The sequence below is a fragment of the Mustelus asterias genome, chromosome 3, assembly GCF_964213995.1.
Source record: "Mustelus asterias chromosome 3, sMusAst1.hap1.1, whole genome shotgun sequence".
Lineage (NCBI taxonomy): Eukaryota > Metazoa > Chordata > Chondrichthyes > Carcharhiniformes > Triakidae > Mustelus > Mustelus asterias.
The window spans coordinates 14,085,199-14,106,794 of NC_135803.1; the positions used below are offsets into that span (position 1 = coordinate 14,085,199).

Genomic DNA, 21,596 nt, shown 5'->3' on the forward strand with positions numbered 1-21,596 from the left:
CACCATTGCCTTCCCTGTTATTTATTTAATGCAAAAAAAAGGTAGGGAGGTAATAGGTGGATAAATAAAAAATAAAGTGAATTTATTAGTCACAAGTAGGCTTACATCAACATTGCAATGAAGTTACTGTGAAAATCCCCTAGTCACCACACTCCGACACCTGTTCAGGTACACTGAGGGAGAATTTAACATGGCCAATGCATCTAACCAGCACATCTTCCAGACTGTGGAAGGAAACCGGCAAGTCAGGAGGAAATGCACGCAGACACAGGGAGAACATGCAAACTTCACATAGACAGTCACCCAAGCCGGGGATTGAACCTGGATCCCTGGCGCTGTGAGGCAGCAATGCTAACCACTGTGCCACCGTGCCGCCCCATGGCTTGGATTGTGCATAATTCAAGAGGTTCCTCACTTGTGTGTATACAGGGATATGTTTGGAATTCATTTCTGTATATCAGTATTTTTGTGTAAGGGGTTCTTCTATTTCTATAAGGTCCTGAGGAACCTCTTGCCCATTTAGGCATCTAGCCCAAATGTTCGGACACGGTTTGGTTGGAAGACTCATTTCCTTTGAGACATGGATTCGAATCAAGCCTAAACTAATGGGACAGAAGTTTCCAGTCTCCATTGGCAGTGGAATCCCAAATGAAGTGGGTTTGGATGGATTTGATACAGCTCCTCTGGGAATCAGAACACAAGCTGTCCATTGATTTGCAAGAGTCACAGCATTTGGTGTGGTCAGTGGAAATGTGGCACAGATGCAGTGCAGGGGAGGGGAGGTTTTCCTTGGTTTGGCTTCAGACACATTCAGATGGGAATTTCTCTTCTTGCTATGCAGAGACCGTTACAAATGTGTGTTGTGACCATTTGATGTGTTTGCCGTTCCAAACAAAGTCACAAAGGCTGCGCAACAAGCGCGGCACGGTGGCACAGTGGTTAGCACTGCTGCTTCACAGCTCCAGGGACCCGGGTTCGATTCCCGGCTTGGGTCACTGTCTGTGTGGAATTTGCACATTCTCCTCGTGTCAGCGTGGGTTTCCTCCGGGTGCTCCGGTTTCCTCCCACAGTCCAAAGATGTGCGGGTTAGGTTGATTGGCCATGCCAAAAAAATGCCCATTAGTGTCCTGAGATGTGTAGGTTAGAGGGATTAGTGGGTAAAATATGTAGGGATATGGGGATAGGGCCTGGGTGGGATTGTGGTCGGTGCAGACTCGATGGACCGAATGGCCTCTTTCTGTACTGTAGGGATTCTATGATTCTATGAACAACTACAAAAAAACAGATGTCAAGTCAAAAGTTTGGTCAAAGGTGAGTTTGAGGAAAGTCTGAAAGGAGGAGGTGAAGATGAAATTGAAATTGAAAAGGGGTTTAAGTCAGGTGAAGCATAACCACCAAAGGTGAAGCAAAGGAGCAGGGTTTGGGGTGTTGGTGAAGAGGGGTCATCCATAAGGGCCCGAATCAGAGGAATAGGAAGTTTGAGGTGGGCAGGGCGCAGTGTACTGATGAATGTGGTGAGAGATTTCTGGACAGCTAGCAATGGATGGATTTAAACATAAGGACCAGAGTTTTAAATTTCAGGCACTGTGGACCAATGTAAGTGAGGGGTGATGGCTGAGGCAGACTTGATATTGGTGGTTATGGGCAGCAGCATACATGAGTTGAAGCTGAGTTTTTTAAAAATTGTTTCGTGGGACCTGGGCATCGCTGGCAGGGCCAACATTTGTTTTCCATCCTTAATTACCCTTGAACTGAGTGGATTAAGCTACTGCTGTGGGACTGGAGTGACATGCAAGTCAGACTGTGTAAGGACAGCAATTTCTTTCCTTAAAGGACATTAGTGAACCAGATGGATTTTTACAACAATCCATGGTAGCTTCATGGTCACCATTACTGAGACTAGCTTTATATTCCAACTTTCTTAATTGCATTTAAATTTCAACAGCTGCCGTGGTGGGATCCCTGAGCCTCAGGATTACTAGTACAGTGACATTACCACTATGCCATCACTGTCCTCAGCTGGGTGTGGGGAATGGGAGGGCAGCCAGGGAAGCACTGCAATAATTGAGAAGCAGAATACTGAGGATGCGGGAAATCTGAAATAAAAATGGAAAATTCTGGAAATACTCGGCAGGTGGAGAGAGAGATTGAGGCCCTGATTCTACCGGCACGCCCGCCCCGAGAACGGCATTCCCAGTTGACCTTGGGCGCGATCTTACAAGCCTCGAGCGGGCGTGCTGATAAAATTCCGGTCTGAATTTCGGGTCTGTGACCTTTCATCAGAGATGAAATTGGTTTCGAGTAAGAGGTGGGTCAAACACAAAAGGAAGGTGTTCATTTAAACATCACAAACTTAAATATCAATTCTGTTTCTTGCTCCAATCAAGTCTGGAGTTAATGAAGGCATAGATCACAGTGAGGTGGAGGTAGAGGTGGTGGCAGATGATGTTATGCCCATGGAAATTGTCAGTGATGATGATGATGTGGGGTCAGGAATACCGCTCAGGACAGAATAGGACAGAGATTGCTGATTTGCCAAATAAAGTGACCAGGGAAGTTTTTTCTTTGGTGGAGATTGTGTCCAGTGTGTCGCTGAAGGAAAGATCTTCTAAGATGGGGCCAAACAGACTGGCATCACCAAAGCCATAGAGAGGTGGTTGAGGTGAGGTTGAGTTAGATGTCATCATGAGGATAAATGTAGATAAGCTAGGGAGACCCAAAGAGAAAATGCTGGGAAATCTCAGCAGGTCTGGCAGCATCTGTAAGGAGAGAAAAGAGCTGATGTTTCGAATCCAGATGACCCCTTGTCAAAGTTTTGACAAAGGATCTTTGACATAGGGTCATCAGCTCTTTTCTCTCCTTACAGATGCTGCCAGACCTCCTGAGATTTTCCAGCATTTTCTCTTTTGGTTTCAGATTCCAGCATCCACAGTAACTTGCTTTTATCCAGTAGCTAAGCAAGGGCAGGTTTGGGGAGGAGGGGGGCGGGGAAGGGGCATGTGAGGCCAATTGTCCTTCGGGAACTCCACACATCCTGGCTTCAGAAGATATTTTACCCTGCTGTTGGCGCTGAAGAGAGGAAGCTGCATCCCCCACCTGAGTGAAATTTACTGCGGAATATTTTCCCACTTCCCTCGCTTTGTGGAGCGCAAAACATCATGAAACTGAAGTGTGGGGTGCGACACTCCAATCAGATCTCCTTACCTGCTGCTAGAAGCGAGGGAAGTGCCACGTGCTGAACCACATCCTCCAGTGAGAAACACTGACGTGCAATTAGAATGGCGATAAACGTAGCCAAAGAGTCGTGGAAAGAAAGATCACTCACCTACCAGGAGATAAAAAAATAACAGCAACCAGTGACTTGCAAAAATGAACACGTGCATGGTTAATGATTGGGGAAAGATTTCAACAACATTCTTCTATGAGGGGAGGAGGGAAGAGAGAGAATAACTGTAAAGCTCCTTTAAGTTACATATGCAAACGGGTTTCCAAATGTATTGGGCTCATTTGTTAGATCTCCTGAGATGTTCTGAGTCATCTACCTTCATTCACACTGATGTCAACCACAACAAGTGTTGATGTGGAGATGCCGGTGATGGACTGGGGTAGGCACAGTAAGAAGTCTCACAACACCAGGTTAAAGTCCAACAGGTTTATTTGGAATCACGAGCTTTCGGAGCTCTGCTCCTTCATCAGGTGATTGTGAGACAACAAGTGTTGGAATAGCTCAGTGTCTAACCTCCATTCTGGTTTGTTTCCCCCTTCCTGACTTCTCTGCTTAGTGTTTCCTCAGCATCAACTCTAAGAGGTGTACGAACAATGTCAGACACCACACCTTGTTCATGACTTCTTCTAATATTTACTTCAGAATATTAATACACTTTCTGAAGGTACAAATTCACAGTTTACATTTTAAAAGAAACTTAGGAGTAAAAAATTCACTTATTTTATTCTTTTATGTGACGTGACTGATGATGGCAAGGTCAGCATTTGTTGGCCATCTTTAATTGCACTCGAGAATGGGGGTGGTGAGCCACCTCCTTGAACCTGCAATCCATCTGGTGTAGGTCCACCCACGGTGCTGTTGGGGGCGGGGGGGGGGTGCCTGAGTTCCAGTATTTTGGCATGGCGAGAGTTAAGGTGAGATAACATAGTTCCCAGCCATGATAGTGTGTGGCTTTGAGGGAGATATATAGGTGGGGTCGTTCCCACATGCCTTCTGCCCTTGTCCTTCTAGGTGCTGGAGGTTGCTGGTTTGGAAGATACTTGTCAAGATGACACACACTGCTACCGACGGTGCATAGGTGGTGGACGGAGTGAATGTTTAAGGAGGTGGATGAGGTGCTGGTCAAAATTAATTTAGTTTATTTTGCTTATTAGTGTCATTCACACTGCAATTAAGTTACTGTGAAAATCCCCTAGTCTCCACACTCTGGCGCCTATTCAGGCCCACTGAGGGAGAATTTAGCATAGCCAATGCACTTGGGCAGCATGGTGGCACTGCTGCCTCAGAGCGCCAGGAACTTGGGTGACTATCTGTGTAGAGTTTGCACATTCTCCCTGTGTCTGCGTGGGTTTCCTCTGGTTGCTCTGGTTTCCTCCCACAGTCGAAATACGTGCGGGTTACGTTGATTGGCCATGATAAATTGATCCTTAATGTCAGGGGGATTAGGAGGGTAAATATGTGGGGTTACAGGGATAGGACAGGACCTGGGTAGGATTGTTGTCGGTGCAGGCTCGATAGGCCAAATGGCCTCCTCCTGCACTCTAGATTCTATAACAAGCATGTCTTTCGGACTGTGGGAGGAAACCCTCAGACATGGGAACAACATGCAGACTCCACACGGACAGTGACTCAAGCCGGGAATCGAACCTGGCGCTGTGAGGCAGCAGTGCTAACCACTGGGCCACCGTGCCGCCCAGAACTTGAAAATGCAGAACTGAATAATTGGGATGACTCAACCTCAGCAAACTTCCTGCGGGAGCAAGTTCCACAGGGTCATATGCTAAAGTCCATTAACGTTCAGTGAAAAAGGTCAGTGAATGTAAACTATATTGCCTCTCCTTGACAACAACGTCATTGAATGGAAGTAAATATAGCTTTTGTGAATTGTTGAGAGTTTATAAATCAAGCAGCACTCCTGCTGAAGGGTAAATTAATTCCAGATAATTAAATGTCACTCTTGTCTTTGAAGGAATCACTGAAGTTAATGGCCTGCGAAGGAGCAGAGGAGATGCACAGGTTCACTGATCTTACGTACCCTGTGTGAACTGAGCTGCCTCAATTAACTGGACCCCGTTCTGCTGGGAGGTCACCAGAAAACAGGGAGATTAACACAACGTGAACTTACATCTACACTGCAGAGCAGATCATTGAATCCCCAGACATGGTTTGAGGAGCAGCAAAGAGCTTTAAGAACACCAAGCCACTCAGAACTTAGCACAGTGCAGCATGCTGTCAGCTCAGCACAGAGATTAGCTATATCATTGATTCTGCAAAACAGAAAACAGCAAAGAGACAGAGAAAAGATGTTAGAATTACTCAGTGCAGATATCTTAATTGAGACAATCAGAAAATAATTTTCCCCTTTAAGCTATTCAAGTAACTCCTTTTACATTTTAAATGTTACAAAAGTGATCAATATCTCTACCTCAGGAATATTTATGGCTGTGTCACAATGCTGCTGCTCTGTAACTCACACGAACACACAAAATGGAGGAGAGGGCTAACAACGGCAAAGGATTACACAATGAATGGTAGCACCCTGGAAAGATGAGGCGGACCTTGGAGTACACATCCACAGATCCCTGAAGCCAGCCAGGCAGGGAGATAAGGTGGTTAAGGAAGGCATTTGGGACACTTGCCTTTATTAGCTGAGGCACAAAATAAAGGAACAGGGAGGTCATGCTGGAACTGAATAAAATGCTGGTTAGACCACAATTGGAGTACTGTGTGCAGTTCTGGTCACCACATTCTCAGAAGGATGGAGTTGCTCTGGAGAGGGTGCGGACGAGATTTACCAGGATGCTGCCTGGGCTGGAGAGCCTGAGATATGAGGAAATGTTGGATGGGCTGGGACTGTTTTCCATGGAGCAGCGAAGGTTGAGAGGGGACCTGATAGAGGTGTGTAGAATTATGAGGGGCATCGATGGGGTAGATAGGAAGGCACTTTTTCCCTTAGTGGAATGGTCAATAACCAGGGGGGCAGAGATTAAAGGTAAGAGGTAGAAGACTAAGAGGGGAGATAGTTTGGTCAGAGTCTGGAACTCTCGGCCTGAAAGGGTGGTTCAGTCAGAAACTCTCGTAATGCTGAAGAAGCATTTAGATATTCACTTGCGCTGCCATACCCTCCAGGGCTATGAGCCAAGCGCTGGAAAATGGGATTTGTGTAGTCAGATCTTTGTTGGCCAGTGTGGATATGACAGGCTGAATGAATATATGAATCTATGAAATAGGAGCAGAAGTGGGCATTTGGCCCCTCGAGCCTGATCCGCCACCGTTCAATAAGATCATGGCTGATCTGCTTGTGTTGAGTTCCACATTACCCATCTACCCCGATAGCATTTGATTCCCTTGCCCAACAAGAATCTATCTACTTCCACCTTAAGAATATTCATTGACCCTGCCTCCACCGCCTATGAGGCAGCAAGTTCTGAAGTCACACAATCCCCTGAGAGAGACAAAATCATCTCCTTATTTCTGTCCTAAAAGGGTGACCCCTGGTTTTAAAGCATTCTCTCCTAATTCTGGACTCACCGGCTGGTGACAATGGGAATGAGGGTTCTTTGGGTACAGAGCGCCTCACCCCAACCCGCTTATATTCTACCTTCGCACTGGAAAATAGTCCTCGGGCCTGGTAGCTGGACACATTCTACTGGATCTACGTGGCTTGAAGGGTATTATACTTCAGCCATGTGGAGAAACTAGAGAAACTGAGATTGTCCTTCCAGGAGCAGTGAAGGTTATGGTGGAATTTGGCAGAGATATTCAAAATTAGAAATTATTTGATAAGGAAATTAGAAGAAAAGTTTCTACTTGCAACAGGTGGATAGGGTCGTAAAGAGTGCCTTTGGTACATTGGCCTTTATAAATCGGAGTATCGAGTATAAAAGTTGGAGCGTTATGGTAAGGTTATATAAGGCATTGGTGAGGCCGAATTTGGAGTATTGTGTACAGTTTTGGTCACCTAGTTACAGGAAGGATGTAAATAAGGTTGAAAGAGTGCAGAGAAGGTTCACAAGGATGTTGAGAAGCTGAGTTACGGAGAGAGATTGAATCGGTTGGGACTTTATTCCCTGGAGCGTAGAAGATTGAGGGGAGATTTGATAGAGGTGTATAAGATTTTGATGGGTATAGATAGAGTGAATACAAGCAGGCTTTTTCCGCTGAGGCTAGGGGAGAAAAATCCAGAGGGCATGGGTTAAGGGTGAAAGGAGAAAAGTTTAAAGGGAATATTAGGGGGGGCTTCTTCACGCAGAGAGTGGTGGGAGTGTGGAATGAGCTGCCGGTTAAAGTGGTAAATGCGGGGTCACTTTTAACATTTAAGAAAAACTTGGACGGGTTCATGGATGAGAGGGGTGTGGAGGGATATGGTCCAAGTGCAGGTCAGTGGGACTAGGCGAAAAATGGTTCGGCACAGACAAGAAGGGCCAAAAGGCCTGTTTCTGAGCTGTAATTTTCTATGGTTCTATGGTTCTATGGAATCAGAAAACACTTAAACTTAAAGTCATTGGCAAAAGAAGCAGTGAGAAGAAATATTTCTACACCACTGAGAGGGTAGTGGAAGCAGATTTATGAATAACATTCAAAAGAAAATTAGAGATGTACTTGAAAAGGAAAAATAAATCCAGGACTATTAGTGCTAGCCCAAGCATCATGGGCTGAATGGCCTCCTTCTCACCGGTGTGACTCTGGGATTATTAAGCGGAGTAAGCACCATTAAACACGCTGCTGACTTAATCTGAAGTGTTAAGAAGACAAGACAATTGTTTTCAGCAAGCTTTGCTGCCTAAAACCTTTTCCCAGTCCCGGATTAACTGCTGTGTGATGTGGAACATTTGTGCATCAAATTTTCGACAGATAAACAATTCCAACATTAAGCCATCTCCATGGAATGAGAAAAAAAAATCTTGTCTTGTGAAACTTCCACTAACATGAACCAAGCGATCCCAGAAGTTTCAGAAGGCAGTGACAAAACTGGCCCATCTTGTCCCTGACACAGCAATCCAAAACTAAATCCACTGCTCTGACCAAAGCCTGTTAAACACTGTCACAAGGGCAATTGGTTTGAGAGCTTTCAAATCTACTGTGTGCAAAAGGTAAAGGTCCCAAATGACCACAGACTGCTGTCCCATTTTTTCCCCTTTGAGGGGGAGAGCTGACTGGTGGTGATTTTTACCTGAAGATCACCACACGTAAGGTGAGGGGCACGTTTGAGAAGGTGGGACTGATAGCCTGATTTATTAAAGGAGATGCACAGTTCCTGATCCAATTCCAACTATCTTACGTAACTCAGTATGCCAATCTTATGTACCTCAATGTGCCTTTCTATCTTATGTGCCTTAATGTGCCTATCCATCTGTTCTGTTAGGTTGTCAACAGGAATCTTTATGTAGGATCCTCACAGCCAGCATAGAAAATGCATTTTTCATTTCATTAGAACAAAAAGGATGGATGCACTCCCTAACTGTGCCATTCCGCTCCCCTTTCATTAGATTCACCCGTCACCTTGGTGATCTCTACCTGTCAGTGTCCTGATGTCCCATGCATACATTCATGAGTGCATTGCACACAAAGCTGTAACGATTGGCTGCATTGTCGCTTAGGATCTTCCCCAGCATGGAGTAGTTGACGTTATGAGCCGATGGATTCTCGATGAAGTCCAACATGAAGTCTGGATCCCACAGTAAGTTGGAGTTGGAGGGCTGCACGTTGCTATAAATGGTCTGCTTAACCTTTGAACAGGCGCTACTGAGGATAAGAAAACACATCTCATTACATAAACGTTACAGGTATAGACAGGTCAATATTCCAATCAGTAGTGATACAAGCTATTCCCAGGTACTGCCTGAAAATTGTGACAAGCGTTTGGCACTGCTATCACACAATAGGAAAAGGAAAATAAAGAACATGTTGAGGCAATTTTCTACCGCTGTTTGGTCAACTTAATTCTATGAATAGAATTACTTGTCATGGAGGAGGAAAGGGAGCACCAGCGAATAAACTTATTTTGAAGCATTTGTGTAAGTAAAACTTAACTAAATTACTCTTCTCCAATTGGACATGTGTGAGACTTCATTGGAGCTTATTGCTTTGAATGGAACAAAAAAACAACTCTTTAGATTATCCATGTGATTGCTTATTCAAATCTCTCAGTCTTCAGCGTCAAAGACCAAAGCAGGGTCCACGCTAAGAAAGTTATCTCACCCAGAGGGACACAGTGACACATTGTCTGGACCCAGTGTAATGTTCTGGAGAGTCAGGTTCGAATCCCACCATGCCAGATGGTGAAATTTGAGTTCAATAAAAACCTGGAATTAAAGTCTACTGATGACCATGAAACCATTATCGATTGTCAGAAAGCCCATCTGGTTCACTAATGTGCTACAGGGAAGAAAATCTGCTTTCCTTACCTGGTCTGGTTTACATGTGACTACATAGAATCCCATCTATTTCCTACAGTGCAGAAGGAGGCCATTTGGTCCATCGAGTCTGCGCTGACTCTCCAAAAGAGCATCTTACCCAGGCCTAAACTTCACCCTATCTCTGCATGTTTAACATGGCTAATCCACCTAACGTACACAGCTTTGGACTCTAAGGGGGTATTTACCATGGCCAATCCACCTACCTTGCACATCTTTGGACTGTTTGGAGGAAACCAGAGCACCTGGAGGAAAGCCACACAGAAACAGGGAGAGCATACAAATGTCACAGTCACCCAAGGCCGGAATCGAACCCGGGTTACTGGCACTGTGAGACAGCAGTGCTAACCACTGTGCCACCGTGCTGCCTTCAGCAATATGGTTGACTCTGAAATGGCCTAACAAGCTTCTCAGTTCAAGGGCAATTAGGGATGCGCGGAAGACCAGGATGAAGGGACAGCAACCCGGTTTCAAATGAAGACGGCGTGTGATTTGCAGCTCCTTTTATACTCCACTTGTCCCCCCCCCGAAACTCCCTTCGCTTTAAGGAATGTCCACCAATAAATTGCCTCTCTTCATGCTCACATTTACGGCCAAAAAAAAACACTTGCAGAATGTTAATGGGATTAAACATCTGGAAAAGAATGAGTGTTTATTTAAAGAATGGGATAAAGAAAAAGGAAGCTGAGTCTCGCTTCCTCCCTGTGGGGATTTAAACTGCAGTATTTGCTGAGAAGAAAATATTAACTTTGGCACATTATCTCCTGTCACATACATGATGTCTACTGTTACAGTTTATTATTATGTGAAAGAGCCCAGCATTTCAGTAATTCCATCGCAGTTAATTACCATATGGAATGTGACACAAAACAACTCTTTTTTTGTCAAATTAGCAATTCTTTTGACTTGATTTGTCAAGGTTAGTTTTGTACCCGCTGTAATTACAATATTGAATTAAGGAGCATTTCAAAATTCGCAACACTTATTGGAGAGTGTTGAACAGCTGAACTAAAAATTTATTTTTCAGGTCAACTTATTTTTGTTCATTTAATTTAAAAAGTGAAGATTTGAACAGAGTAGGCACAAACTAATGCTCATTGAGTCACTGCTTACAACCATACAGATGATTCAGCATCATTCTAATTGTATCCCTCTCTTCCCACATCGCATACTTAAAACAAAATGTGCTTATAAAGTCTGCCACTGGACCAACATGGGCTGAAATGTTTTGAGGAGGCTGTGGTCTCACTCTGTGGCTGATAGGTTGGCAGTGAACCTGCCTCTGAGGCACACAAGTTGATTTTATGGTCAATAGGCAGTTAAGTGGCTCATGTTGTGACCTCCGCCATGCAGGAGAATTCCCTGAGCCAAACCCCCACCCCCCACCAATGTCCGGCAGCTTTCCAGTCCCAGCAGTGCCACCTGGGACTGCGGTCACCACTAGGACTGCAGCAATTCCCAACAAAAAGCAGCATGGATGCCACGTTCAAAGATGAGTCAGGGCCGCTACACCCAGGCCAGTCAGGCAGACCTGCAACAAGGGGGGCTGAAGAGTCGACAATCACCAAGCGGTTCAAGCGAGTTGGTTGGGGCGGGGGGGGGGGGGGGGGGGGGGAGGGGACACACAACTGTTTTGGTGGGGCCTCTGTTGAGAGCAGGGTGCCCCAGTAGGAGAGACCCAGTCTGCAACCAACCACCTGTCTTTGTATGGCAGCCTCGGCTTGTGGCTGAGGCACTACCTCTGCTGGTAAATGGCCAACACCCGCATCCCCAGCTCCCACGTCCACTCCTGCCACCAGCACATACAAATAAATCACCCTATGAGACTCCCACTAGGGTCTGCCCCTGGCACTGTCAGGTTGGCATGGGCATGGTGCCAATCTGGCAGTGCCAACCTATGCCAAGGGGCAATGCCAGGGGCATTGCCAGGCCACTGCCTGGCCATGTTCCTCTTCCCCAGAAGCTATACTCACCTTCACCCGCTCCTCCCACCACCACCACGACAGGTGAACCTGTTGTAAACCATGCCGATGTGATGTCTCATGGCATGCATTACAGGGTCACATCGACCAACAGGAATCCCGATTGGAAGACCAGTAAGCGGGGCAGGGAGGAATTGGAGGAACATTCCTGAACATCAGCTCAGAGAGGAAATTGATTCATTTCTCACAGAGAAGAATCGACCCAAACCACTTTTATTAAACGCTGGCAGACTTTGGAAATTGGCATTTTCTGCAGACGTGACAGGCCATATGAATCAATTGAATCTGAAGTTGCAAGGTGAAACAAATTTGATATGTGATCTATTTGCGCATTCAAGGCAAAACTGATGCTATTTCAAGGACAGCTGAAAGTTCATAAGTTGGTTCATTTTCCATGTTGTGAAAAATTTCATGAAGTGAAGCAGAATTTCCTTCTTCATTTGCAACAGAAATCATTAAGGACTATGCAAAAACAATTTCAAGAACGATCTTCTGATCTTGATGGAAACACAGATGAAATAAAGCTGTTTCAAAATCCATTTGACTGCAATGTTGAAACACTCCCAAGTCAGTTTCAAATGGAAATTATTGATCTCCAATCAGACGACATGCTGAAAGCCAAGTATAAAGAAGGAAATCTGATCCAATTTTATAAATCTTTGCAGCCTGAGCAGTTTCCAAATTTGAAGCGAGTTGCTTGTGGATTTGTATCAGTTTTTGGTACAACGTACCTGTGTGAACAAACATTTTCAAAAATGAAGTATGTCAAGTCCAAATATCGAGCAAATTTATCTGATGAGCATTTGAAGTCCATTCTAATAATTGGCTCCTCAAGCTTGAAACTTCAGTTCAGCAATATTTTGAAATTAAAAAAGCAGTTCCATCATTCCACTTGGAGTACTGTGCTCAGTTCTGGTCGCCTCACTATAGGAAGGATGTGGAAAAGATTGAAAGGGTGCAGAGGAGATTTACAAGGATGTTGCCTGGATTGAGTGGCATGCCTTATGAGGAGAGGCTGAGGGAGCTCGGTCTTTTCTCCTTGGAGAGAGAAGGATGAGAGGAGACCTAATAGAGGTGTATAAGATGTTGAGAGGCATAGATCGGGTGGACTCTCAGAGGCTTTTTCCCAGGGTGGAAATGTCTGCTACGAGAGGACACAGGTTTAAGGTGCTGGGGGGTAGGTACAGGGGAGATGTTAGGGGTAAGTTTTTCACACAGAGGGTGGTGGGCGAGTGGAATCGGCTGCCGTCAGTGGTGGTGGAGGCGAACTCAATAGGGTCTTTTAAGAGACTCCTGGACGAGTACATGGAGCTTAATAGGATGGAGGGTTATAGGTAGGTCTAGAAGGTAGGGATGTGTTCGGCACAACTTGTGGGGCCGAAGGGCCTGTTTGTGCTGTAGTTTTTCTATGTTTCTATTCCCATTAATCTTGTACAAAACTTCATGATTTGTTGGTTACGATTGAAAACTCCAATTGCCAGAATTGTGTAGAAAGGTGCAGACTGAATTTATTTTTGTTCGACGTTTATTAATGGTTCAAGTTTATTTTGAATTTCTTTGCTTTGTTTTACAAGTTCTTTCTTGGGGCGTGTTTATTTTTCTTAATGTGTGCCACAAAATTGGGCAAATTCTCATTTCAGGTAAACAGTTGTAAAATTTCAGTAAATAAAATTAATTTAAAAATGAATAGCCTGCTTTTCTCATCTGCAGTTAAGTAATTGATTATTTTGTCAGAGCATTTGCTAATGTTTGACATTTTTACTCATTATATATCATTTCTCAGTGTAAGCACGGCATTGTTTCTTTGTAATTGTCACATTTCTCTTTTGTTCTTAATCATATGTGGCCAAACGTGCCATCTAAAATGGCGATTTGTAAAGCACTCTGGGACAATTGGGCAAAAACTAAAATGACAGGCTGCAGTTTAATGACAGAGACAAAAAGGCTGCAACCCTGACGAGGACATAAACAGGATATGGGTCATCTCCAGGGTGAAAGAGACTTTATGGTCACCCTGGGTTGTGTACCAAACGTAAGGGCACCATGACCCCTTATTTAGGAGGGAGGTATGTGACCTATGTGCCTCCAACACCTACAGACATGACCGTTGGGGACACACCCAGAGATTGGTGTGGCAGGACCTGATTGGACTCTTATCGATCAGGGTGATCAAGTCCTGATCGATTGATTGACAATGGCCAAAAGGGGCGTGAATCCCAACGAGGTATAAAGGGTGCTGCGCAACCAGGAATCGGTCTCTCTCTCTGACCCCATGAATGGGCTACAACAACGGTGACCATCGCCAGCGACGACCAGCACGAGGAGAGCCACCACACCCGAGAAGGAAGGAAGGAAGACCAGAGCCAGAGTGCCAGACCAGACCAAAGAACCAGACTACGCAGAGGACGACCGAGACCAGCGCACAGATAAAGGCCAATATCTGCTAGGGTACTTGCCAATCATGCAAAGTTAAGATAATGTCTTATATTGGACTTGAATTCTAGTATTTTCCTGTAAGATAACTTATCGTTGGTTGGGTGGATGATTATTAATTGTGTGGGTTTAAATAAATATTGGTCGTACTAATAAGACGTCTACTCGTAGTTATTTGTCCACCGTATAAGGGTTAAAACAGACTGTGCAGCAGATAAGAGGCAACGCATATCATGCTGATTACAAAAAAAAATCCAAATAAAACTTATTCATTCATTTAAATTTTATTCATTCATTTATAAAACTAATTTTTTTCTTTGGCCTGCGAAAGTGTGTGAAATATACGATGTGGCCCTCGTACTGAAAAGTTTGGAGACCGCTGGTATAGGGCATTGGTGAGGCCACACCTGGAGTATTGTGTGCAGTTTTGGCGTCCTTATCTGAGGAAGGATATCTTTGCTACAGAGGGAGTACAATGAAGGTTTACCAGGCTGATTCCTGGGATGGCAAATCAAATGAGGAGAGACTAAATTGGTTAGGATTATATTCACTGGAGTTTAGAAGAGTGAGAGGGAATCTCACAGAAACTTATAGAATTCCAACAGGGTTAGACAGGGTAGATTCACAAATAGTGCTCACAATAGTGGAGCAGTCTAGAACTGGGGGTCATAGTTTGAGGATAAGGGGTAAACCTCTTAGAACTGAGGTGAGGAGAAATTTCTTCACCCAGAGAGTGGTGATTGTGTGGAATTCACTACCACAGAATGTAGTTGAGGTCAAAACATTGTCTGATTCCAAGAAGAAATTAGATATCGTTCTTGGGGCTAAAGGGGGGGGGGGGGGGGGGGGGGGGGAATCAGGATATTGAATTCGATGATCAGCCATGATTAAGATGAATGGTGGAGCAGGCTCGAAGGGCCGAATAGCCTACTCTGCTTCTAGTTTCTATGTTTCTATGACTCCAAAGTCTCATCCCGCGACCCCACTGGGGTCATGACCTATGGGCTAGGAACCCCTTCCTTCTGGTGTTTCAGAAGATTCACAGTAAGAGATGAGAATATTTTATTACTTCACAGTGGCAAAAATACTTTGATCTGTAAACCCGCCCACAACCAGTCAGAGTGTTAACTCAACAAAACTCAAAAACGTAACACAGGCTGTCCTCACAATGTGGAAGATTGATATCTCAGTGAACTGTAATGTGCAGACACATGCCACAGATTCATATCAGCCTCCTCCAGATGTTGATCTCACTTTATTTCTCAGAAGAAAGATAATTGCAAAACATGAAAACCCGCAAAACAGAAAAAGGAGGGAGGAGAAATGGGAAAGATTGAAGGAGGGGAAAAGCGTAAGGGGAGGAAACAAGAGGGGGGGGAGAGGGGGGGAAAGAGTGAGGGGGAAAGAATGAGGGAGGAAAGAGTGAGGGGGAAAAGCAAGGGGGAAGAGCAAGGAGGGGAAGGGTGTGAGGGGAGAGAGAGAGAGGGGGGAAGCGAACAAGGGGGTAAAGGGTGAAGGGGAAAGGGTGAGGGGGAAAGGGTGAGGCAGAAGAGGGGGAAAGGGTGAGGGGGAAGTGAGCAAGGGGGTAAAGCGTGAGGGGCAAAGAGAGAGGCGGAAGAGCGAGGGGGAAGAGCGAGGGGCAAAGAGCGAGAGGCAGAGTGAGGGGCAAAGAGCGAGGGGGTAAGACCAAGGGAAAAAGAGCGAGGGGGAAGAGCAAAGGGGCAAGAGCGAGGGGGAAAGAGCGAGGGGGAAAGGGTGAAGGAGAAAGGGCGAGGGAAAAGAGCGAGGGGGAAGAGCGAGGGGGAAGAGCGAGGGGGAAAGGGCGAGAGGGAAAGGGTGAGGGGGAATAGCGCGCGGGAAGAGCAAGGGGGAAGAGTGAGGGTGAAGAGCGAGGGGGAAGAGCAAGGGGGAAGAGTGAGAGGGAAAGAGCGAGGGGGAAAGAGTGAGGGGGAAGAGTGAGGGGGGAAGAGCGAAGGGGGAAGAGTGAGGGGGGAAGAGTGAGAGGGGAAGAGCAAGGGGGAAGAGTGAGGGTGAAGAGCAAGGGGGAAGAGCAAGGGGGAAGAGTGAGAGGGAAAGAGCGAGGGGGAAAGAGTGAGGGGGAAGAGTGAGGGGGGAAGAGCGAAGGGGGAAGAGTGAGGGGGGAAGAGTGAGAGGGGAAGAGTGAGAGGGGAAGAGCAAGGGGGAAGAGCAAGGGGGGAAGAGTGAGGGGGGAAGAGTGAGGGGGAAAGAGCGAGGGGGGAAGAGCGAGAGGGGAAAAGCAAGGGGGTAGAGCTAGGGGGGTAGAGCTAGGGGGGAAGAGCGAGGGGGAAGAGCGAGGGGGGAAGAGCGAGGGGAAAGAGCGAGGGGGAAGAGCGAGGGGGGAAGAACGAGGAGGGAAGAGCGAGGGGGGAAGAGCGAGGGGGAAGAGCAAGGGGGGAAAGAGCGAGGGGGGAAGAGCGAGGGGGGAAGAGCAAGGGGGGAGGAGCGAGGGGGGAAAGAGCGAGGGGGAATAGCACAGGGAGATATCTAGCTCCCTGCAGACAATATCTGGTGTGCAAATATCTAGATGACAATGGGGGCGGAACTGCTGCCTCACGGCGCCAGGGACCTAGGTTCAATTCTGGCCTCTGGTGACTGTCTGTGTGGAGTTTGCACATTCTCTCCGTGTCTGTATAGGTTCCCTCCATATGCTCCGGTTTCCTCCCACAGTCCAAAGACGTGCGGGTTTGACCCTTAGCATCCGAGAGTTAGCAGGGCAAAATCGGGTTATAGGGATAGGACCTGGGTGGGATTGTGGTTGGTGCAGACTTGATGGGCCAAATGGTCTCCTTCAGTATTGTAGAGATTCTATGAAAGTACAAGAGGGGAACGCGAGAGAGGGGAAAGCAAGAGAGGGATGTGGGAGAGGGGCCACACAAGACGGTGAACTGAGAGAAAGAAGTGAGTTAGGGAGAGGCAGGAGGGGGAGAGGAACAGGGGATGGGGAAGGGGGAGAGGGAAGGATTGGGTGGGAGGAAGAGAGCAAGGAGTCATTAACAGATAGGTCACGCAAGGTCATTCTCCTAATCTTGTAATAACCAACTCCAGAATAGCACAGGAAGATATCTGGCTCCCTTCAGGCAACATCTGGAGTGCAAATATCTGGATGGCAATGACTTAAAACAAAAGACTTAAAAACAAACGAGATGAAGCTTGCTTTCAAAGCGCAGACCTAGAGATATGAGGAGGCCGCAGAATAAGAAATATGACTTGTGGAAACGAGAATTGCAGAGCACTGGTTTGAACCCTTTTCAAAGTCACTCTGTTCATAGATGTGCTGGCTGAAGTTTCCAATCCAAAATGTCAAATTAGTGTCCACAGAGGATCATTCATACACACATTGTGAAAATACATCCCACCACAATAGAAGAGTGTTGCAGTCGCAACAGGTTATTTCAAACAGTTTGGGCACAAATCCTGGAATTTCTGGGTCCATTAGAAAAAGAAAGATATGGAATCTGGAAGTTCTAATCCAAGCCGTGTGGTGAGGCTCCAATTAGCACATTCATTGTGATCAATTATTAGTGATGTTTTACAAAGGTGTGCTGCAGACAAGGGCCCCTTTCAAAATTAATCACAAAGGATTATGATTAACTGTTTGTCGACGGAGAGTTTTTTTAATGTATCTTTGCAACACATAGCAGGTGGGAGAAAGAATGCAAGGCTTGTATTAATATTGCGTCTTTCACCATCTCAAAGGGTGTCTCAAAGCTCTCTCTACAGTCAAGGAGTGTAGAAGTACCCATCTTTTGTTAGCTGTGACTCAAAGATGAACAATCAATAGAGGAACTCTGAAATTAAGCAGTCACTTGCTAACACAGAACGTGAATATTACTAAAAAGAGATGCATAAACATTGGCCGTACCTCCCTATGATTGACTGACTGAATCAAACAGCATGTTCCTTTGGTTGTTTGAATTCAGCAGAGGCCATACTCAGCCAGCCTGTGCTTGCAAACTCCAAAGCAAAACATCTTATGTTAAATGCAATTCTGCGATTGGGCAACACTTGCTGAACAATGCTGAGTGTGCCAATAGCTACACTAACAACCAACATACAATAAACAGTCCAGCTTTTAACACGGCGCATTTACACTTGCTAGAAGTGACATTCATTCATCCATACAGACCCATTCTCTGCAAACAAGGGATATGTTTAAGCCTTGCACCTTTACTGAATTACCCGAAAGTTTGGGAAACCAATAATTCTGGGCGGCAGGGTGGCACAGTGGTTAGGGCTGCTGCCTTGCCACGCCAGGAACCCGGGTTCGATTCCCGGCTTGGGTCACTGTCTGTGTGGAGTCTGCACGTTCTCCCCGTGTCTGCGTGGGTTTCCTCCGGGTGTTCCTGTTTCCTCCCACAGTCTGAAAGATGTGCTGGTTAGGTGCATTGGCCATGCTAAATTCAACCTCAGTGTACCTGAACAGGTGCGGAGTGTGGCATCTAGGAGATTTTCACAGTAACTTCATTGCAGTGTGAATGTAAGCCTACTCGTGACTAATAAAGAAACTTTAACTTTTTTTCAATTTCAATGGCAACGCCTCAGTCGATTCAAGTCAACTTGTCAACCTCTCAGCATTCTTGTCTACTGTGGTATAAATTGTGGTGAGCATTTGAAATTTGACATTCTCTTACTTGTCTCAAGAAGATGAAACACTTTGGCAACAGGTTCCTATTCTCAGCAATATTGAAACTCAGTAATATAACGAACGGTAGGTGAAAGTCTCACTCCTGGGGCTCAATCCCCCCCTCCCCAAACCCTTCACAGGATTCACTCTTTGAACAGTTAATACAGCTCAGACATGACACATGATTTCTCAAGTTCCGCTATCTTTAAATATGTCAACACACTGAGTGAAATGCATATGCCTTCAATGAAAATCACTTCTATTAAGATTCCATTGGTAAGAATTTCAGAACAGAAAATTCTCTCAAGCAAAAACAATAATTATTTGGAAAATATAACCAGGCTGCCACGCATCTCTGTTTTGCTTCTTTTATTCAGTGAGTTGAAGTGATGCTTCGTGCTGAATAAATATTAACCGAGGAAATGTCTTAACGTCGGAAGAGATCAGCCAGTTGCCCCAGAGAGGAACTTGTTTCGGGTTCTGGAGCACAGGTACTCACCTGAAAAGATCACCAAACTTGCTTCTTAAGTGACTGCAAGATACATAAAGGTCATACAGGTAGGCCAGAATGCATCTTTCGGGAGAGGAGCATTCTGAAGGATTGACAACATGCTTTACTACCCCACATAGCCTGCAAGAGAGAGAATACAGAGAGGAGGTTGGAAGGGTCAGACAGCAGAATGAAAGAAACAGACTATTCAGGTATCCTGACTTTACCAGAGAGCCAATGATTGTGGACTTGAGGGACAGCGTCAGTATTTCCAAGTGTAGGTGACTTGACCTCCATTTACTGATAGCAAAGGAGACACACCCTTATCCATCCCCATCCCAATGTTGACCAAATAACAACCTCACTCTTGGCCCTACCAGACTCAATGTTAGCCCAGCCTGCTGTGCACAACACCAATGGGATTGGATGCACTGCTGAATTTATAGCCCACTCTGTACTGCTCATCATTGAAGTCAGGGGATAGTAATTATGGGATGAGGTGCAAAATTGCAACTGCCCAACCTGTACCACGACTGGAGGGATAGATCCAAATTTTCCCCCTCCAGCCAGTGTAATGCTTGTCAACATGCCCTCTGGTTTAGGAGAACATTATGACGAGGCAGAATAACACGCAGGCTTTTCCCAGCATTCCAATCGCAGGGACTGCCTGGTGCCGGCTCAATGTTTCCAGGTCAACCTCTGAAACCAGCTTCAACCAGTCTACGCAAAGGCCAGAGTGACGGCAGCTAAAACACCCAGTACTGCAGTACGTGGAGTCACTCCCCTACCACCAGGGCACTCATTTTTAAAACATGCTGACTGTTGCCCAGGTAACCTCCATCGATAGTCAGATAGTCCTTCCAAGGGTAGAAAAGTCAAGCACTAGGAGGCATAGATTTAAGGTGCATGGGGAAAGGTTTAGAGGAGATGTGCGAGACAAGTTTTTTACACAGAGGGTGGCGAATGTCTGGAACTCGCTGCCCGAGGAGGTGATGGGAGCAGGTACGATAGCAGCATTTAAGGAGCATCCAGACGAAAACATGAACAGGACAGGAATGGAAGGATACGGACTCCGTAAGTGCATACAGTTTTAGTTTAGACAGGCATCATGATCGGCGCAGGCTTGGAGGGCCAAAGGGCCTGTCCCGGTGCTGTAATTTTCTTTGTTCTTTATATGGAACCTGGTCATCTATGTGAATCGGCTCAAGGGGAAACAGTGAGTGACTCTGAGATGCATCACAATTGTTATAAAAGGTGTCAGAAATGGTGCAATTCATGCACAACGTTCTGCCTCCCACTGTAAGTTTCAATCACTGACTTTTGTAACCAGAGCTACCATTCCCTTATAGTTCCCAAGGCTGGGCTCTCAAAGAGGTCATTTTTACACTGAGCATTAATTGTGGGGTGTGATAGACCAGCAGGTCACATCACACCTTTAAACATAATGAGACATCCAACTGGTCATCACCTACAAGAGAAAATGGGGAAGAGACAGAACACTGGGTGGCAATTGCAGCCAGAGGGAGGTGAATCTGTGGAATTCATTGCCATAGAAGGTTGTGGAGGCCTGGTCATTGACTGCATTTAAGACAGAGATAGATAGGTTCTTGATTGGTAAAAGGATCAAAGTTTACAGGGAAAAGGTGGGAGAATGGGGTTGAGAAACTTATCAGCCATGCTTGAATGGCAGAGCAGACCCGATAGACCAAATGGCCTAATTCTGCTTCTATATCTTATGGTCTTAGAAACGTAGAAAAACTATAGCACAATACAGGCCCTTCAGCCCACAAAGTTGTGCCGAACATGTCCCTACCTTAGCGAATACTAGGCTTACCTATAACCATCTATCTTACTAAGTTCCATGTACTTATCTAAAAGTCTCTCAAAAGACCCTATCGAATCCACCTCCACCACCGTTGCCAGCAGCCCATTCCACGCACCCACCCTCCGAGTGAAAAACTTACCCCTGACATCTCCTCTGTACCTACTCCCCAGCACCTTAAACCTGTGTCCTCTTGTGGCAACCATTTCAGCCCTGGGAAAAAGCCTCTGACTATCCACTCGATCAATACCTCTCAACACCTTATACACCTCTATCAGGTCACCCCTCATCCTTCGTCTCTCCAAGGAGAAAAGGCCGAGCTCACTCAACCTATCCTCATAAGGCATGCTCCCCAACACAGGCAACATCCTTGTAAATCTCCTCGCACCCTTTCTATGGCTTCCACATCCTTCCTGTAATGAGGCGACCAGAACTGAGCACAGTACCCCAAGTGTGGTCTGACCAGGGTCTTATATAGCTGCAACATTATCTCACGACTCCGAAACTCAATTCCTCGATTGATGAAGGCCAGTACACTATACGCCTTCTTAACCACAGCCTCAACCTGCACAGCTGCTTTGA

At 45.8% G+C, this 21,596-nt stretch overlaps 1 protein-coding gene across 1 annotated transcript in view; it reads right to left on the reverse strand.

Moving 5' to 3' along the window:
* LOC144487108 (mediator of RNA polymerase II transcription subunit 12-like protein) overlaps positions 1-21,596 on the reverse strand; it is a 596,823-nt gene that overhangs the window by 126,013 nt on the left and 449,214 nt on the right. Inside the window, 4 exon segments of the mRNA XM_078205170.1 lie at positions 3,205-3,325; positions 5,352-5,493; positions 8,744-8,971; positions 19,202-19,333. Coding sequence (XP_078061296.1) covers positions 3,205-3,325; positions 5,352-5,493; positions 8,744-8,971; positions 19,202-19,333 — 623 coding nt within the window.